The sequence below is a fragment of the Neoarius graeffei genome, chromosome 2 (assembly GCF_027579695.1).
Source record: "Neoarius graeffei isolate fNeoGra1 chromosome 2, fNeoGra1.pri, whole genome shotgun sequence".
Lineage (NCBI taxonomy): Eukaryota > Metazoa > Chordata > Actinopteri > Siluriformes > Ariidae > Neoarius > Neoarius graeffei.
Genome location: NC_083570.1, coordinates 100,287,329 through 100,304,227, shown reverse-complemented (window position 1 = coordinate 100,304,227; position 16,899 = coordinate 100,287,329). Strand labels below are relative to the sequence as shown.

The following is a 16,899-nucleotide window of genomic DNA, read 5'->3' as shown; positions in this document are numbered from 1 at the left end:
TTAACGCCATCAATGACTGGTCAAATTCTGGATGGATATTCCACCGTTTCACAATCCACAACAATCCAGCTACATCCTAAGCCATAGATCATGAATTGTACTGTCAAATTGTAGATATATCTACAATTATTTTGACCGATCCATGGTTATTGGTTAATCTGTTGTAATGGACCAGAACTGACCTCGGCTGTCTCGTGGGCAGCCATGAAAGAAAGACCATTAAGGCCTCTGCATGCTCTTGCGACAAGGCTTTCGCAGATAGCTTTTTGCAGACAGTTGTAATTTATCGTTGAGCGGGGAGTATAGGCATGCGCGATGTTATTCACCGGCACAATGCAAGGGGGCGCGAAGTCGCTAGGAGTAGTTGGTGGGTGTGGTTAGTGGAGTGTTTATCCTCCGGTTACTTATAATGACTAGAACTTTTTTTTTTTTATAATGACTAGAACTGGAGTCGTATAGATGTACGTACTTCCTCAAATCAACCGCTCTTCATGCTGCTCCATCTTCGCTCGTGTTTTTAAAAATGCCGGTCGTGAAAACAAACCAAACCGGGAAAGTAGGGAAGCGGAAGTGCGTGTACAGCGGATGTAGAGTGGACCAATCAGAGCCCTCTTGTCTGCGAGGCTTCTGCGGTGGTCACAATTTTTGGGAGGTGCGCACAGAGCGTCTGCGAAGGTGGGGGGCTACGCAGACACTGTCTGCGACGCTATCTGCGAGGACTGGGTTGTCAGCATAAATTGGCCTTTAGTCATAGCCTATTGAAAACTTCCATGAATGACACACAGATTGGGAAAAAAAAAAAAAAAGCTCAACATGGATTTCTAAGGGATTGCTAACAGTGAATTTGCAGAGGTTTTGCTGCAAAGAAAGTTAGAGTAGCAGCAGTCACGCGCTTTCAAAACAAACAACGAAATGGATTCTTGAAAGGGTGAGTCAGCCCCTTTAACGTTGATAAAAGAATAACATGCTCTCCGTCTACACACACTACTGTGCAAAAGTCTTCAGCACATGCAAAGAAATGCTGTAAAGACGCCTTCAAAGATTATTACCTCCACCAACTTTGTTGGAGGTTAATGTTTTCGTCCCAGTTTGTTTGTTTGACTTTTCCCAACGCAACTCAAAGTAGCGAACGGATTTTTGAAATTTGGTGTCCAGCTTTAGTATTACCCGAGGTTCAAGCGATTTGATTTTGATGATCCAGATTTTGGATCCGGATCAATTTTTCAGATCTGGATATTCTAATATGTAGCTTGGCAGAGATGTGAACGAGTTAAATTACATGTTTCTACAGTTTAAAAAAAAAAAAAAAAAAAAGGCTATAAAGAGCAGTAAACCGTAACAAATGAAACGGTCAATATTTGGCGTGAGACGACCCTTTGCTTAATTTAAAAAAAAAAAGTCTCAGGTCCAATGAGTGTAGTTTAGAACCGGCCACAGTTCTTCTGGACACAGTCACACTTGCTTCTTCATTCTGCACCAAAACCCAGTAGCCTTCAGCATTATGGAGGTTTTGTTGTTGACAATCTGTTGCTTTCTTTACTGACAAACACACAAGTTTGTTTCACCATCTTTGTGAGGACAAGATGGATTTCTAAGGGATTGCTAACAATGAATTTGCAGAGGTTTTGCTGCAAAGAAAATTCTAAAGGGTTCACAAACTTTCAAGCACCACTGTGTGTATGCATGTCTATCATACTTGCCAACCCTCCCGATTTTAGCTTCCGTCTCCCGCCTCCCGATCGTATTTGTTAAAAACTGGATCTCCCGGTTTGGGGAAATCCCTACCGCCAAGTTAAAAATACTCACGATTCTGATTGGACATAATCGGATGAGAAACACTGCTGATGTCAACTGATTTTTAACCAGTCAACGAACAGAATGACAGTCACTTCCGTAATGTAGGATTCACCCACGCTGTCCGACATTTTTTTACAAGCAGTCATTCATCATGGCCACTAAACCCAATACCACACGGCAAAAACATGAATGCAAATACCAGGTTACATGGGAGAATGAATTTCCATAAGCAAATGTTCAACCAACCAGTTACACATTTTAAAGGAACAGTCCACCGTACTTCCATAATGAAATATGCTCTTACCTGAATTGAGACGAGCTGCTCCGTACCTATCCAAGCTTTGCGCGACCTCCCAGTCAGTCAGACGCGCTGTCACTCCTGTTAGCAATGTAGCTAGGCTCAGTATGGCCAACGGTATTTTTTGGGGCTGTAGTTAGATGCGACCAAACTCTTCCACGTTTTTCCTGTTTACATAGGTTTATATGACCAGTGACATGAAACAAGTTCAGTTACACAAATTGAAACGTAGCGATTTTCTGCGCTATGGAAAGTGTGCACTATAATGACAGGCGTACTAACACTTTCTGCGTGCTTCGGCAGCGCATTGATATCTGAGCTCCGTATCAATGTGCTGCTGAAGCGCGCAGAAGGTGTTAGTACGCCTGTCATTATAGTGCGGACTTTCCATAGCATAGAAAATCGCTACGTTTCAATTTGTGTAACTGAACTTGTTTCATATCACTGGTCATATAAACCTATGTAAACAGGAAAAACGCGGAAGAGTTTGGTCGCATCTAACTACAGCCCCAAAAAATACCATTGGCCATACTGAGCCTAGCTACATTGCTAACAGGAGTGACAGCGCGTCTGACTGCGTCTGACTGACTGGGAGGTCGCGCAAAGCTCGGATAGGTACGGAGCAGCTCGTCTCAATTCAGGTAAGAGCATATTTTATTATGGAAATACGGTGGACTGTTCCTTTAAGGTAAAGATGCCTTAAATCAGAATATAATGGACATTTGAGTGCGAAATTAAACTAGTTTTCCATACCATTTCAGAAACAAACTGTACAACTTCTAAAGTGTTTAATGACAGAGAATTTGTTTGGTGAGTGTATTTGAATAGGTGTGGTAGTGTTTTAGTGCTATTTTGAATTTATGTTTGAAAGTTTTAAGTGGGACAGCACAGTAGTGTAGTGGTTAGCGCTGTCGCCTCACAGCAAGAAGGTTCGGGTTTGAGCCCCGTGGCCGGCGAGGGCCTTTCTGTGCGGAGTTTGCATGTTCTCCCCGTGTCCACGTGGGTTTCCTCCGGGTGCTCCGGTTTCCCCCACAGTCCAAAGACATGCAGGTTAGGTTAACTGGTGACTCTAAATTGACCGTAGGTGTGAGTGTGAATGGTTGTCTGTCTGTCAGCCCTGTGATGAGCTGGCGACTTGTCCAGGGTGTACCCCGCCTTTCGCCCGTAGTCAGCTGGGATAGGCTCCAGCTTGCCTGCGACCCTGTAGAACAGGATAAAGCAGCTAGAGATAATGAGATGAGTTAAGTGAAAGTTTACAAGTGACTGATTTTGATCGAGTTTTGAGGTTTTAAGTCAAAGATTACTAGTGAGTGTATTTTGGTAGTACTAAAATTTTGCATTTGAGTGAATTTCTTTGTGGAGTATATTGATAGTATGGTAGTATTTATAGCGCCATTTTTACATTTTGTTTGAAAACTTTCAGTCAAAGTTTGCAAATGAGCAAATTCCTTTGATGCATTCCGATAGGATTTTGATAGGATTTCTAGTGCTTTTTAAAAATTCTGTTGGAAAGTGTTTAGTGAGAGAGATGCAGGGCTTTCCACTAAGGCTCATACTAGCCAGCCATGACAAATACGTAGCCAGCCGGGGGGGTAAACAAAATAAACTCCTGTGCACGCAGTTCCCAGGATTAAAATGTATTTTCCCCCCAGACCATTTATTTATTCACTTTACTCAAATACAAAGTAAAATGGCAGTAGATCTTTCTTTTCTTGCGTTCAACTGACAAACTGAGGTTGCAGGTCATTATAACCTGTTGAATAACTTTCAGAGCGACAAAAATATAACCTAAAATGTACAAATAAAAATAATTTAAAATAAAAGTTAAATATTCAACAAAAGTCTAGAATGCTACCAGCACTTCAGAAAACATTTAAATAGTTTTATCCCCATTTCCGTCTTAATCATCTTCACCATCACCATCTTCCCATTATTATTATTAGCCTAATTTCTCAGATATTTACTCTATTATTACTACAACACATTGCATCTTTTTTTTTTTTTTTTATTCATTAGTGTATGCCAGACGCTAATGCACCAATGAAAACTGATTTGCGCACCGAAAAATCAGTAATAGGCTATACAAGCTCACATATTGCATCATGAGGCGTTCCTGGCTTGTAAATCTCTTATTTTCGGTGCATGACATTCACGCAACTGAGCATGCTATGAATTAACAACAACGGTCTGCAGTGGGGCTACACAATTACACACTCAGCCAACATTTCTCCATGTGTGTATAAAAATACACTCCAATGACTCAGTTTGGTTTCATTTACAACCAACGGTGTCTTTTGATGCCAGCACGTAATTGAACGAGAGAAGACTGGTTTACCGGAGACAAAATAAGCGTTCTCTACTTCGGTTCCCTCCGACGGCCCCGACACACTACTGCCTCCGCCGAGTGCGTGCGCACACACTGCATGTCGGGGCCGCGGATGAGTTACTCTCCCTTCATCAACGAAGTCTGTGGGGAATTCGTGGTTATCGGTACAAACAGCACGAATCACAACTTAAATGAGTGCAGTTCAATTTGACATCATTGTCAGTCCGTTAGATAAACATTTAATTTTATTAAAATCGAAAATTAATATTTAGAGCCTGTGGGCTACAAAAATAGTCATTAAAGTAGCCGGCTGGACTTAATTGTGTAGTCGGCTGTATGGCCGGCAGCCGGCGCTCATGGAAAGCCCTGGAGATGCATTTTAGTAGTATAAGACAGTGCAGTATTTATTTAACCGAGTTGTTACTATTTTGGTTAAATCTTATTAAAATTGTATTTAATTCATATATTATAGTTCTCTGTATTTTTACATGAGCTTACAGAAGGAAAACATTTGATGCAATCCAATAATACTTTTCATTGTGACCATTTTAAGAAGTTATAAACATTCTTCTAAAGCATCACTTGTGTTATCTTCTGTAGGTCTCTGCATGTATACAATATTCAGGCATAAGATTTTTCAGCTAAAAACCTGATTTAAGACTTCCCTGATTTAAGACTCCCGCCACGCCTACTTAGATCAAATGCCGCTTTTCCACTACAAACGCGGCTGAGCCGTGCTGTGCTGAGTCGAGCTGAGCGGGGCTGTTGGAGTTGCATTTCGACTACAACCGCGCTGAACCGTGCTGGCTGGAAGTGGGTGGACACATTGGGTGGAGTTAGCGAAAGTGGGTGGACATCACGTGATGTCGTTAAGCAGCGCAAACAGTGACATCAGTGATCTTTTAAGCGGTAGTCTCACGACCCGAATAGTAAACAATAAACATGGAGGACATGGAGTCGTTAATGTTGCTGGTCTTGGTGCTGTGGCTTGTTGTCACTGACAACGCCAACAGATACTGGCAAGAGCGTATAGATGAGGCGAGGCGCATAAGGCTTCAGAAATTCTCGTAATTATTCTTCTTCCGGGTTTGCGGTGTTTACAGATCCCAGCGTGCTCGCGGGGCGTGTGTGGGCATGTGAGGACACTCCTCCTCACCAATCAGTGCACAGGGGAGTGTCTGCTCACGCCCCCAACCTCACTCGGCACGGTTTGGCTCGCTTCAGCCCCACTCCAAAACCGTGTGAGTTTTAGGGGCTAAGCAGGGCTGAAGCGAGCCGAGTCGTGCTGGTTTTTGGTAGTCGAAACGCGAGCCGTGTCGGGCTGAAGTGAGCTGAAGCGAGCTGAAGTGAGCTGAAAAAGGGTAGTGGAAAAGGGCCAAAAAGGTGCAGGCTATCTGCTGGTACCTCGTATAGTGAAGGCTACATCGGGGGCGGAGCCTTTTCTTACAAAGCCCCACAGTTATGGAACAGCCTTCCAAGTAGTGTTCGGGAATCAGGCACAGTCTCAGTGTTTAAGTCTAGGCTGAAAACATCTGTTTAGTCAAGCCTTTTGTTAATGGTGTTGAGGTAAAGGAGTAGATCTGGAGGGTCCTCAGACAGAGTGTTTTGGTAAACTGGGATGTATGGATGCTGTCAGTCCCATGGTTTTCCCCAAAGCGTTTTAGCGTATCGGGCCCAATACGCTTGCTCTGCCTGCCAATACGCTTAGTCGCTTTAGTTAAAATCCGATACGCTTAGATTTATACCGATACGTTAAATTTCCTACCCACAAGTAACTCGATACATAGGAGAGCAAATAACAGATCCATTTATATATTGATTGATATTTGTGTCAAACAAGCGGTCTTTTTTTCCAATGTTTGTGTTGATTCTGTCAAAGTAATATGTCCACGTGGTATGATGTAAACAAACTAATCTGTTGGCTGTGTCAAGATCACGTGTTCAAACCGTCCAATAAAAATATCGAAAGAAAACGTCAGACATCCCGGAAGTTTCTGATTCATTATAAGCGATCTCACTGGCTGCCGATGTTGTTCCCCACCAGACGGACAAAGCCGACTGACTTTAAAATCACAAAAGTTTGGCCGAGTCCATTATCATTCATGAACAAGTACATAATCTTTCTGCAAACTTAAATGTATGAATCAAGTTATCTTAATCTAGCCCATTTAAAGTGCAAAAATTTAAACTTTATAATATGCAGTTGCCTTACTTTTCAGTGTATCTTAGTTATACATATGTTACGGTAATTGCATCAGAAACATTCTAAACCATTACAGTTATAATAATACAGCAACTTATTTTAAGGTGGCAGGTCTTAGGTTCAGATCCCTGTGAGGTCATGATGATCGATTCTCTTCATTGGATTGCATAAGATGGAGCAAACCACTGTTCATGCACATTTTTGTTACAACACTACTTGATCATAGATAATTAAGGGATCCCCGTAGATTTTCAATCGATCATATACCCAAGTAATCTATAACAAATCAGTTTAACTTGCATGTTGAACTTTAAGGTGAAATTTCAAATGTGTATACAACCCCGATTTCAAAAAAGTTGGGACAAAGTACAAATTGTAAATAAAAACGGAATGCAATGATGTGGAAGTTTCAAAATTCCATATTTTATTCAGAATAGAACATAGATGACATATCAAATGTTTAAACTGAGAAAATGTATCATTTAAAGAGAAAAATTAGGTGATTTTAAATTTCATGACAACAACACATCTCAAAAAAGTTGGGACAAGGCCATGTTTACCACTGAGACATCCCCTTTCTCTTTACAACAGTCTGTAAACGTCTGGGGACTGAGGAGACAAGTTGCTCAAGTTTAGGGATAGGAATGTTAACCCATTCTTGTCTAATGTAGGATTCTAGTTGCTCAACTGTTTTAGGTCTTTTTGTCGTATCTTCCGTTTTATGATGCGCCAAATGTTTTCTATGGGTGAAAGATCTGGACTGCAGGCTGGCCAGTTCAGTACCCGGACCCTTCTTCTACGCAGCCATGATGCTGTAATTGATGCAGTGTGTGGTTTGGCATCGTCATGTTGGAAAATGCAAGGTCTTCCCTGAAAGAGACGTCGTCTGGATGGGAGCATATGCTGCTCTAGAACCTGGATATACCTTTCAGCATTGATGGTGTCTTTCCAGATGTGTAAGCTGCCCATGCCACACGCACTAATGCAACCCCATACCATCAGAGATGCAGGCTCCTGAACTGAGCGCCGATAACAACTCGGGTCGTCCTTCTCCTCTTTAATCCGAATGACATGGCGTCCCTGATTTCCATAAAGAACTTCAAATTTTGATTCGTCTGACCACAGAACAGTTTTCCACTTTGCCACAGTCCATTTTAAATGAGCCTTGGCCCAGAGAAGACATCTGCGCTTCTGGATCGTGTTTAGATACGGCTTCTTCTTTGAACTATAGACTTTTAGCTGGCAATGGCGGATGGCACGGCGAATTGTGTTCACAGATAATGTTCTCTGGAAATATTCCTGAGCCCATTTTGTGATTTCCAATATAGAATCATGCCTGTATGTGATGCAGTGCCGTCTAAGGGCCCGAAGATCACGGGCACCCAGTGATCTTGATCCTCTTCCCATCTTTACTTCTGAGAGCCGCTGCCACTCCAAGATGCTCTTTTTATACCCAGTCATGTTAATGACCTATTGCCAATTGACCTAATGAGTTACAATTTGCTCCTCCAGCTGTTCCTTTTTTGTACCTTTAACTTTTCCAGCCTCTTATTGCCCCTGTCCCAACTTTTTTGAGATGTGTTGCTGTCATGAAATTTCAAATGAGCCAATATTTGGCATGAAATTTCAAAATGTCTCACTTTCGACATTTAATATGTTGTCTTTGTTCTATTGTGAATACAATATCAGTTTTTGAGATTTGTAAATTATTGCATTCTGTTTGTATTTACAATTTGTACTTTGTCCCAACTTTTTTGGAATCGGGGTTGTACATTAATACTATTTAGGTCAGAAATCATTGAAACACTGGTAAAATCTATCCTATAATCATGTATCGAAAACCTCGCAGAGACCCTGAAAATGCACCTGAGAGCATCTATTTTAAAAAAAAAAATTCCCGGGGGCCAAACCCCCCTAGTTTCATTTCGCACCATTGGCGCTCAATTGTCTATGTATTATCATGCCAGAATTTAGGGCTTTCATTTTTTTCTGGGGAAAACACCGAGTCCCCACTCGCTTGCTCACTCGAGTTTGTTGATGGTGTAGTGGCTGGCTGCTTTATGTCCCGGGGCTCCCTCATGCCTGTGTTACCTTCTGGCTCTCTCCTTTTAGTTATGCTGTCATAGTTAGTTGCCGGAGTCCCTGTTTGTACTCAGCGCAATATGTATATTGTTCCTACTTATTCAGGTGACATTGGGCAATACCTAACAACCTGTGTTTTCTTCCCCCCCCCCCCAAAAAAAAAAATCTGTCCCTCCGAGTTACATGTCAGTCCTGGGATCGAAATGCTGACCTCTTCTGCTCCTCGGACCTGCCCGATCCATCCTGGTGTCTGGTTGAAGTCTCATCGCATCGCTCCTGTGGAGGGCGGCCCCATGTGGACAGTTGGGGGTCGCGCCTGGAGGACACTCTGGACTCCTGCAGTTGACTTGCTGACTTTGGGACTGCAGTTGTCATGAAGAGTTTTGCACTCAAGTTTCCATGAGTGAAGAGTTAATCAACAAAACTGACTCCATGTTAAAACTGTTAATGTTATAGCCATCCTGTCTGTTGTTGCCCAAATGAGGATGGGTTCCCTTTTGAGTCTGGTTCCTCTCGAGGTTTCTTCCTCATGTCGTCTGAGGGAGTTTTTCCTTGCCACCGTCGCCACAAGCTTCACGGCTCGAAATTCATGGTGGTCCGGTCGCCCAAGGCGACTTAATTTGTCATTTGGCGGGTAATTCCTGTCACTAGCCAGCCCGGCTGGCTAGTTGAAAATAAAAAATATATACATGAAGCGAAGATTCAGACACACCGTCAACTAAAGCCGCCACATATTACGCGTGTGCCGTGTGTGTTAATCGATGTATTTATCGGCAGGACGGAAAACACCAAAGAATTCCGAATCATATCGTGTACGAGTCAGGATGTCGTTTTTTTTCACTACTGTGCATGCATATAACGCATCTCGTTGAATATCGTGGTAATCACGTTATCAAATTCAATTAGATGTGGCCACATTATCGCCCATTTAAACACGTTTTTGTTGTTGTTTACATCTACATCTGCCAAAGCTACGTCGCGATGTGGAATTTTCTGAAAGGTGTACAGAAACCACCAGAGATGGGGACAAAGCGACCTCGGTCTGAAGAGGAGAAAAAGGCCGCCGATAAAGCGTACGAGAAGGAGAAACGACAAAGGACTTCTAAGCAAACGTGGGAGCAGGGTAGGCCTTGGGTGCGATACGATTTTTATGGAATAATTTTTTTCAAGTTGATTCCTAGTCAATATGAAGCTCCTAATGCTTTCTCTCTCATAAATGGTTAAATACAGAAAGCATGTTGGACATATTTTGGGTGCTATAGTCATGAAAGTAAGTATATTTGTTTTCAATACTCATACACCAAGTTGCCAAGTTTTCCAATATATTATTATTTGTTGATATTATATTATGGTGCTCTGTGTTCTCATTTATGTATTTAACAACAGTATCAAAATACTCGGGTCTTGAAATAAATGCACATTAGTCATGAACAATGGTAACTACTCTCTTTTGCGTTATTTTTGACAGAAGTAAAATTCATACATGAGCAAATTTTGGCTAGTTGATTTTCTGTTTGGCGAGTTACTTTGGAAGGTAACTAGTTTGGCTGGCTGGTGAAAAAAATATTAATTTCTAGGCCTGGGCTTATCATTGGGGATAGATTAGGGATAAAATTAGCTCATGTTTTAAATTGTTCAAATTCTGTAAAGCTGCTTTGCGACAATATTTATTGTTAAAAGTGCTATACAAATAAACTTGACCTTTCATTGTTATATTAAAATTCAAGACAAGAGTATTATTTCAGATTTTTCACTCTGAGCTCTCCCATGCCTGATACATGAATTCCATAACCTATAGTAATTGATAGAACAATATTAACAATTCAAAACCTCTAATTGTATAAATTTCAAATGGTTTGCAATTAATTGGGATCCACTGTTTTTATAGTTTCAACCGCGCATCATAGCCTGGTCCAATTGAAAATGTCCTTCACGCACTTTTCTCCCCCAGGAGAATTTTGAAAAGTTGGTAAGTATGGTATGTATTAATGTATAAAAGTCAAGTCTAGTTTATTTGTATAGCGCTTTTAACATTGTCGTAAAGCAGCTTTACACAATTTGAACGACTTAAAACATGAGCTAATTTTTTTTCCCTAATCTATCCCCGATGATAAGCCTGTGGCGACGGTGGCAAGGAAAAACTCCCTCAGATGACATGAGGAAGAAACCTTGAGAGGAACCAGACTCAAAAAGGGAACCCATCCTCATTTGGGCAACAACAGACAGGATGGCTATAACATTAACAGTTTTAACATGGAGTCAGTTTCGTTGATGTTGTAACTCTTCATTGATGGAAACTTGAGTGCAAAACTGTTCATGACAACTGCAGTCCTAGAGTTAGCAAGTCAACTGTAGTCCTCAGCCATAAAAGCATTACTGTAAGAGTCCAGAGCATCTTCCAAGTGTGACTTAACTGTCCACATGGGGCCGTCCTCCACAGCAGCGATGCGATGAGACTCCAACCAGACACAGGGCACCAGGATGGATCAGGCAGGTCCGAGGAGCAGAAGAGGTCAGCATCTCGATCCCAGGACCGATGTATAACTCCGAGGGACAGATTGGGGGGGGGGGGGGGGGGGGGGGGGGGTTGTTAGGTATGCCCAATGTCACCTGAATAAGTAGGAACAGTATACATATTGCACTGAGTACAAGCAGGGACTCCGGCAACTAACTACGACAGCATGACTAAAAGGGGAGAGCCAGAAGGTAACACAGGTATGAGGTGTTAATATATACAGTACCAGTCAAAAGTTTGGAAACACCTTCAAATTCGATGGGTTTTTTTCCTCCTACATTGTAAATTAATACTGAAGTCATCCAGACTATGCAGCAACATGTAAGGAATCATTTAGTAAACTTTAAAATGTTAATCAAACCAAAATGTTTTAGATTCTTCAAAGTAGGCACCTTTTGCTTTGATTACAGCTTTGCACACTCTTGACGTTCTCTCAATCAGCTTCATGAGGTAATCACTCGAAATGGTTTTCCAACAGTCTTGAAGGAGTTCCCAGAGGTGCTGAGCACTCGTTGGCTGCTTTGCCTTCACTCTGCGGTCCAACTCATCCCAAACCATCTCAATTGGGTTTAGATTAGGTGATTGTGGAGGCCACGTCATCTGACGAAGCACTCCATCACCCTCTTTCTTGGTCAAATAGCCCTTACATAGCCTAGAGGTGTGTTTTGGGTCACTGTCCTGTTGAAAGACAAATGATGGTCCCACTAAGCGCAAACTAGATGGGATGGCATGTCGCTGCAGAATGCTGTGGTAGCCATGCTCGTTAAGTGCGCCTTCAATTTTGAATAAGTCGCCAACAGTGTCACCAGCAAAGCACCCCCATACCACTTCCTCCTCCATACTTCACTGTGGGAACCACACATGTAGGAACCATCCGCTCACCTTTTCTGCGTCTTACAAAGACATGGCGATTGGAACCAAAAATCTCAAATTTGGACTCATCAGACCAAAGGACAGATTTCCACTGGTCTAATGTCCATTCCTTGTGTTCCTTGGCCCAAGCTATTCTCTTCCTCTTGTTCTTCCTTAGAAGTGGCTTCTTTGCAGCAATTCAACCATAAAATTCAGATTCACACAGTCTTCTCTGAACAGTTGATGTTGAGATGTGTGTGCGCTACTTGAACTCTGAAGCATTTAGGTGGGCTCTTATCTGGGGTGCTGTTAATTTGCGGTTTCTGAGGCTGGTAACTCTTGCCCCTTTTCCACCAAAGCAGTTCCAGGGCTGGTTCGGGGCCAGTGCTTGGTTTGGAACCGGGTTTTCTGTTTCCACTGACAAAGAACTGGCTCTGGGGCCAGAAAAACCGGTTCCAGGCTAGCACCAGCTCTTTTCTGGGCCAGAGGAAAGAACCGCTTAGGGGCGGAGTTGTTAAGACCAACAGCAATCGCAAGACCGCGAAAGGTCGCCATTTTTAAGCGATGAGAAGCAGCAGCTGTACAAACGCGAAGTCATCCATTATTGTTGTTGCTGCTTCTTCTCAGTGTTGTTGTTGCTTCGATAGTCACGCCAAGGTTTATGCAAACGCAGCAATGTAACTGACGTATACAGCGACGTAATGATGTGGCTCCCCTTAGCACCACAAGCTATGGAAAAGAAAACTGGTTCTCAGCTGGCTCGCAAGTTGAACGAATTGTGAACCAGCACCAGCACTGGCCCCAAACCAGCCCTGGAACTGATTTGGTGGAAAAGGGGTATCTGATGAACTTATCCTGTGCAACAGAGGTAACCCTAGGTCTTCCTTTCCTGGGGCGGTCCTGATGAGAGCCAGTTTCATCATAACGTTTGATGGTCTTTGTGACTGCACTTGGGGATACTTTCAAAGTTCTTGAAGTTTTTCGGACTGACTGACCTTCATTTCTTAAAGTAATGATGGACTGTCGTTTTTCTTTACTTGGTTGAGTAGTTCTTGGCATAATATGGATTAGAACAGTACTCAAATAGGGCCATTCACTGTATACCAACTCTACCTCTTCACAACACAACTGATGGTCTCAAACACATTAAGAGGTCAAGAAATTAACTCTAAACTGAAAGCCATTCCTCATATAGCTGACTGAGAAAATGCCAAGATGTGCAAAGCTGTCATCTAAACCAGGGCTTTTCAAAGTGTGGGGCGTGCCTCCTCTAGGGGGCGCAACGTGAGGAAAAATAAACCAGAATAAAAGTTACTATTGCAGACATTTAGCAAACTTCAGCTACCCTTTGCCAGAGACAAAATGGATCGATTTTTAGTACCTAAAGCTACAGTGAGTGAGGAGACAGAGTCTGGGCCAAGCAAAAAAAAGAAGGAAGTATGACCACGATTATTTAAAGTTTGGATTTTCATGGACTGGATCTGAAGATGCGCCACTGCCACAGTGTGTTGTCTGCCAAGAGGTGCTAGCTAACGATGCTATGAGATGTTTTAAAAAAAGCACAGATGTGTAAAAAAAGATGTTTTAAAAAAAGCACAGATGTTTAAAACATGTAAAAAAAAGATGTTTTAAAAAAGCACAGATGCTTAAAACGTGTAAAAAAGAAAAAGATGTTTTAAAAAAGCACAGATGCTTAAAATGTGTAAAAAAGAATGATGTTTTAAAAAAGCACAGATGTTTAAAACGTGTAAAAAAGAATGATGTTTTAAAAAAAAGCACAGATGTTTAAAACGTGTAAAAAAGAATGATGTTTTAAAAAAGCACAGATGTTTAAAACGTGTAAAAAAGAATGATGTTTTAAAAAAGCACAGATGTTTAAAACGTGTAAAAAAGAATGATGTTTTAAAAAAAGCAGATGTTTAAAACGTGTAAAAAAGAAAAAGATGTTTTAAAAAAAGCACAGATGTTTAAAACGTGTAAAAAAGAATGTTTTAAAAAAGCACAAATGTTTAAAACGTGTAAAAAAGAATGATGTTTTAAAAAAGCACAGATGTTTAAAACGTGTAAAAAAGAAAATGTTTTAAAAAAAGCACAGATGTTTAAAACGTGTAAAAAAGAAAATGTTTTAAAAAAGCACAGATGTTTAAAACGTGTAAAAAAGAAAGTTTTAAAAAAAGCACAAATGTTTAAAACGTGTAAAAAAGAAAGATGTTTTTAAAAAAGCAGATGTTTAAAACGTGTAAAAAAGAAAGATGTTTTTAAAAAAGCAGATGTTTAAAACGTGTAAAAAAGAAAGATGTTTTAAAAAGCACAGATGTTTAAAACGTGTAAAAAAGAAAGATGTTTTTAAAAAAGCAGATGTTTAAAACGTGTAAAAAAGAAAGATGTTTTAAAAAGCACAGATGTTTAAAACGTGTAAAAAAGAAAGATGTTTTAAAAAAAGCACAGATGTTTAAAACGTGTAAAAAAGAAAGATGTTTTAAAAAAGCACAGATGTTTAAAACGTGTAAAAAAGAATGATGTTTTAAAAAAGCACAGATGTTTAAAACGTGTAAAAAAGAATGATGTTTTAAAAAAGCACAGATGTTTAAAACGTGTAAAAAAGAAAGATGTTTTTAAAAAAGCACAGATGTTTAAAACGTGTAAAAAAGAAAGATGTTTTTAAAAAAGCACAGATGTTTAAAACGTGTAAAAAAGAAAGATGTTTTAAAAAAGCACAGATGTTTAAAACGTGTAAAAAAAGAAAGCCGTTTTAAAAAAAGCAGACGTTTAAAACGTGTAAAAAAAGAATGTTTTAAAAAAGCACAGATGTTTAAAACGTGTAAAAAAAGAATGATGTTTTAAAAAAGCACAGATGTTTAAAACGTGTAAAAAAGAAAGATGTTTTTAAAAAAGCAGATGTTTAAAACGTGTAAAAAAGAATTTTTTTAAAAAACATTCTTTTTTACACGTTTTAAACATCTGCTTTTTTTTAAAAAAACAAGCAGATGTTTAAAACGTGTAAAAAAAAGATGTTTTTAAAAAAGCAGATGTTTAAAACGTGTAAAAAAGAAAGATGTTTTTAAAAAAGCACAGATGTTTAAAACGTGTAAAAAAGAAAGATGTTTTAAAAAAGCACAGATGTTTAAAACGTGTAAAAAAGAAAGATGTTTTAAAAAAGCACAGATGTTTAAAACGTGTAAAAAAAGAAAGCCGTTTTAAAAAAGCACAGACGTTTAAAACGTGTAAAAAAAGAATGATGTTTTAAAAAAGCACAGATGTTTAAAACGTGTAAAAAAAGAATGATGTTTTAAAAAAGCACAGATGTTTAAAACGTGTAAAAAAAGAATGATGTTTTAAAAAAGCACAGATGTTTAAAACGTGTAAAAAAAGAATGATGTTTTAAAAAAGCACAGATGTTTAAAACGTGTAAAAAAGAAAGATGTTTTTAAAAAAGCAGATGTTTAAAACGTGTAAAAAAGAAAGATGTTTTTAAAAAAGCAGATGTTTAAAACGTGTAAAAAAGAATGTTTTTTAAAAAAAAGCAGATGTTTAAAACGTGTAAAAAAAAGATGTTTTAAAAAAGCACAGATGTTTAAAATGTGTAAAAAAAACAGTGTACAACAACCTTTTTTTTTTTTAAATACGAATGGAACATTAAGTATAGCAATAACAAAAATTGTAAGGGGGACTCTCCCACACTTTGAAAAGCCCTGATCTAAGCAAAAGGTGCCTACTTTGAAGAATCTAAAATATAAAACATATGTAAATGACTTTAGTATTAATCTACAATTCAGAAAATTTTAAAATAATGAAAACCCACTGAATTAGAGGGCGTTTCCAAACTTTTGACTGGTACTGTAAATAAACACACACACTCGATGTGGTGTTAAATTAAGGAATAAAGCTGTATCATGAGGTTTGCAGTAATAATGCACCCGAGCTGTGGCAGACCCAGTTAGCTGCACTGAAATGAAAGCAGTGGGCACAGTGCCAGGTTTAATCACCGAGCGTGTGTGTTATAAACATGGCGCATGTTATAGTTTACGCAGGAAAGAGCCTGAACACGCGATCAGAATAAACATCAGGAGTTGGATCAGTACTTGTGCGCGCGCCTGCAGATGTTGAAGCTCCGTTGGTCTCTCTGAAGTCCGGCAGCTTCCGGATTTCATGGTTGCACTCCAGGCAGTAGTAGGGGCCCGCAGAGGCGCCGCTCCACAGCTCCTGCACACAGCTCCGACAAAACCCGTGCCCGCATTCCAGTGTGATCGAATCCCAGCTCTCACAGTGACACAACGGGCAAACTGACGAGCGACCAGGCAGTTTATCAAGAGAAGAACCCATGATGCAGACCCGATCAGACCAGCAGCGCGGGAAGCCGAGCTCCACACAAACGAAACGTTTTTAAAACGCAACAGGGGCGGAGTCGGTTTACTTTTAAAGCTACAGCGCAGACCCGGAAGTAGAATAAACACGTCAACGTCGCCGCCATCTTAGAGGGCCTATTTGTATAGCACTTTTAACAATAAACATTGTCGCAAAGCAGCTTTACAGAATTTGAACAACTTCAAACATGAGGGTTGTTTTACAACCAGGGTACGCAAGCTAAAAATCACATCTAACACTTATTATCTTCAATATCAAAAGGCTTGACTAAATAAACTTGGTTGTTTATTGTAGCCCTGTGATAGCTCTATTTACCATGCAAAAAAAATTTGGTGATAACGTTATTTTTGGTGAATGTATGGCAATACACTACTGTTCAAAAGTTTGGGGTCACTTTGAAATGTCCTTATTTTTGAAAGAAAAGCACTGTTCTTTTCAATGAAGATCACTTTAAAGGAACA

At 40.1% G+C, this 16,899-nt stretch overlaps 1 protein-coding gene across 1 annotated transcript in view; it reads right to left on the bottom strand.

Moving 5' to 3' along the window:
- The window catches only part of si:dkey-29p10.4 (E3 ubiquitin/ISG15 ligase TRIM25), a 43,622-nt gene extending 27,154 nt beyond the window's left edge, over positions 1-16,468 (bottom strand). The window contains exon 1 of the mRNA XM_060915284.1: positions 16,156-16,468. Coding sequence (XP_060771267.1) covers positions 16,156-16,396 — 241 coding nt within the window. The 5' untranslated portion in view covers positions 16,397-16,468. The remainder of the gene's footprint in view (positions 1-16,155) is intronic.
- Positions 16,469-16,899: the final 431 nt, after the last annotated feature.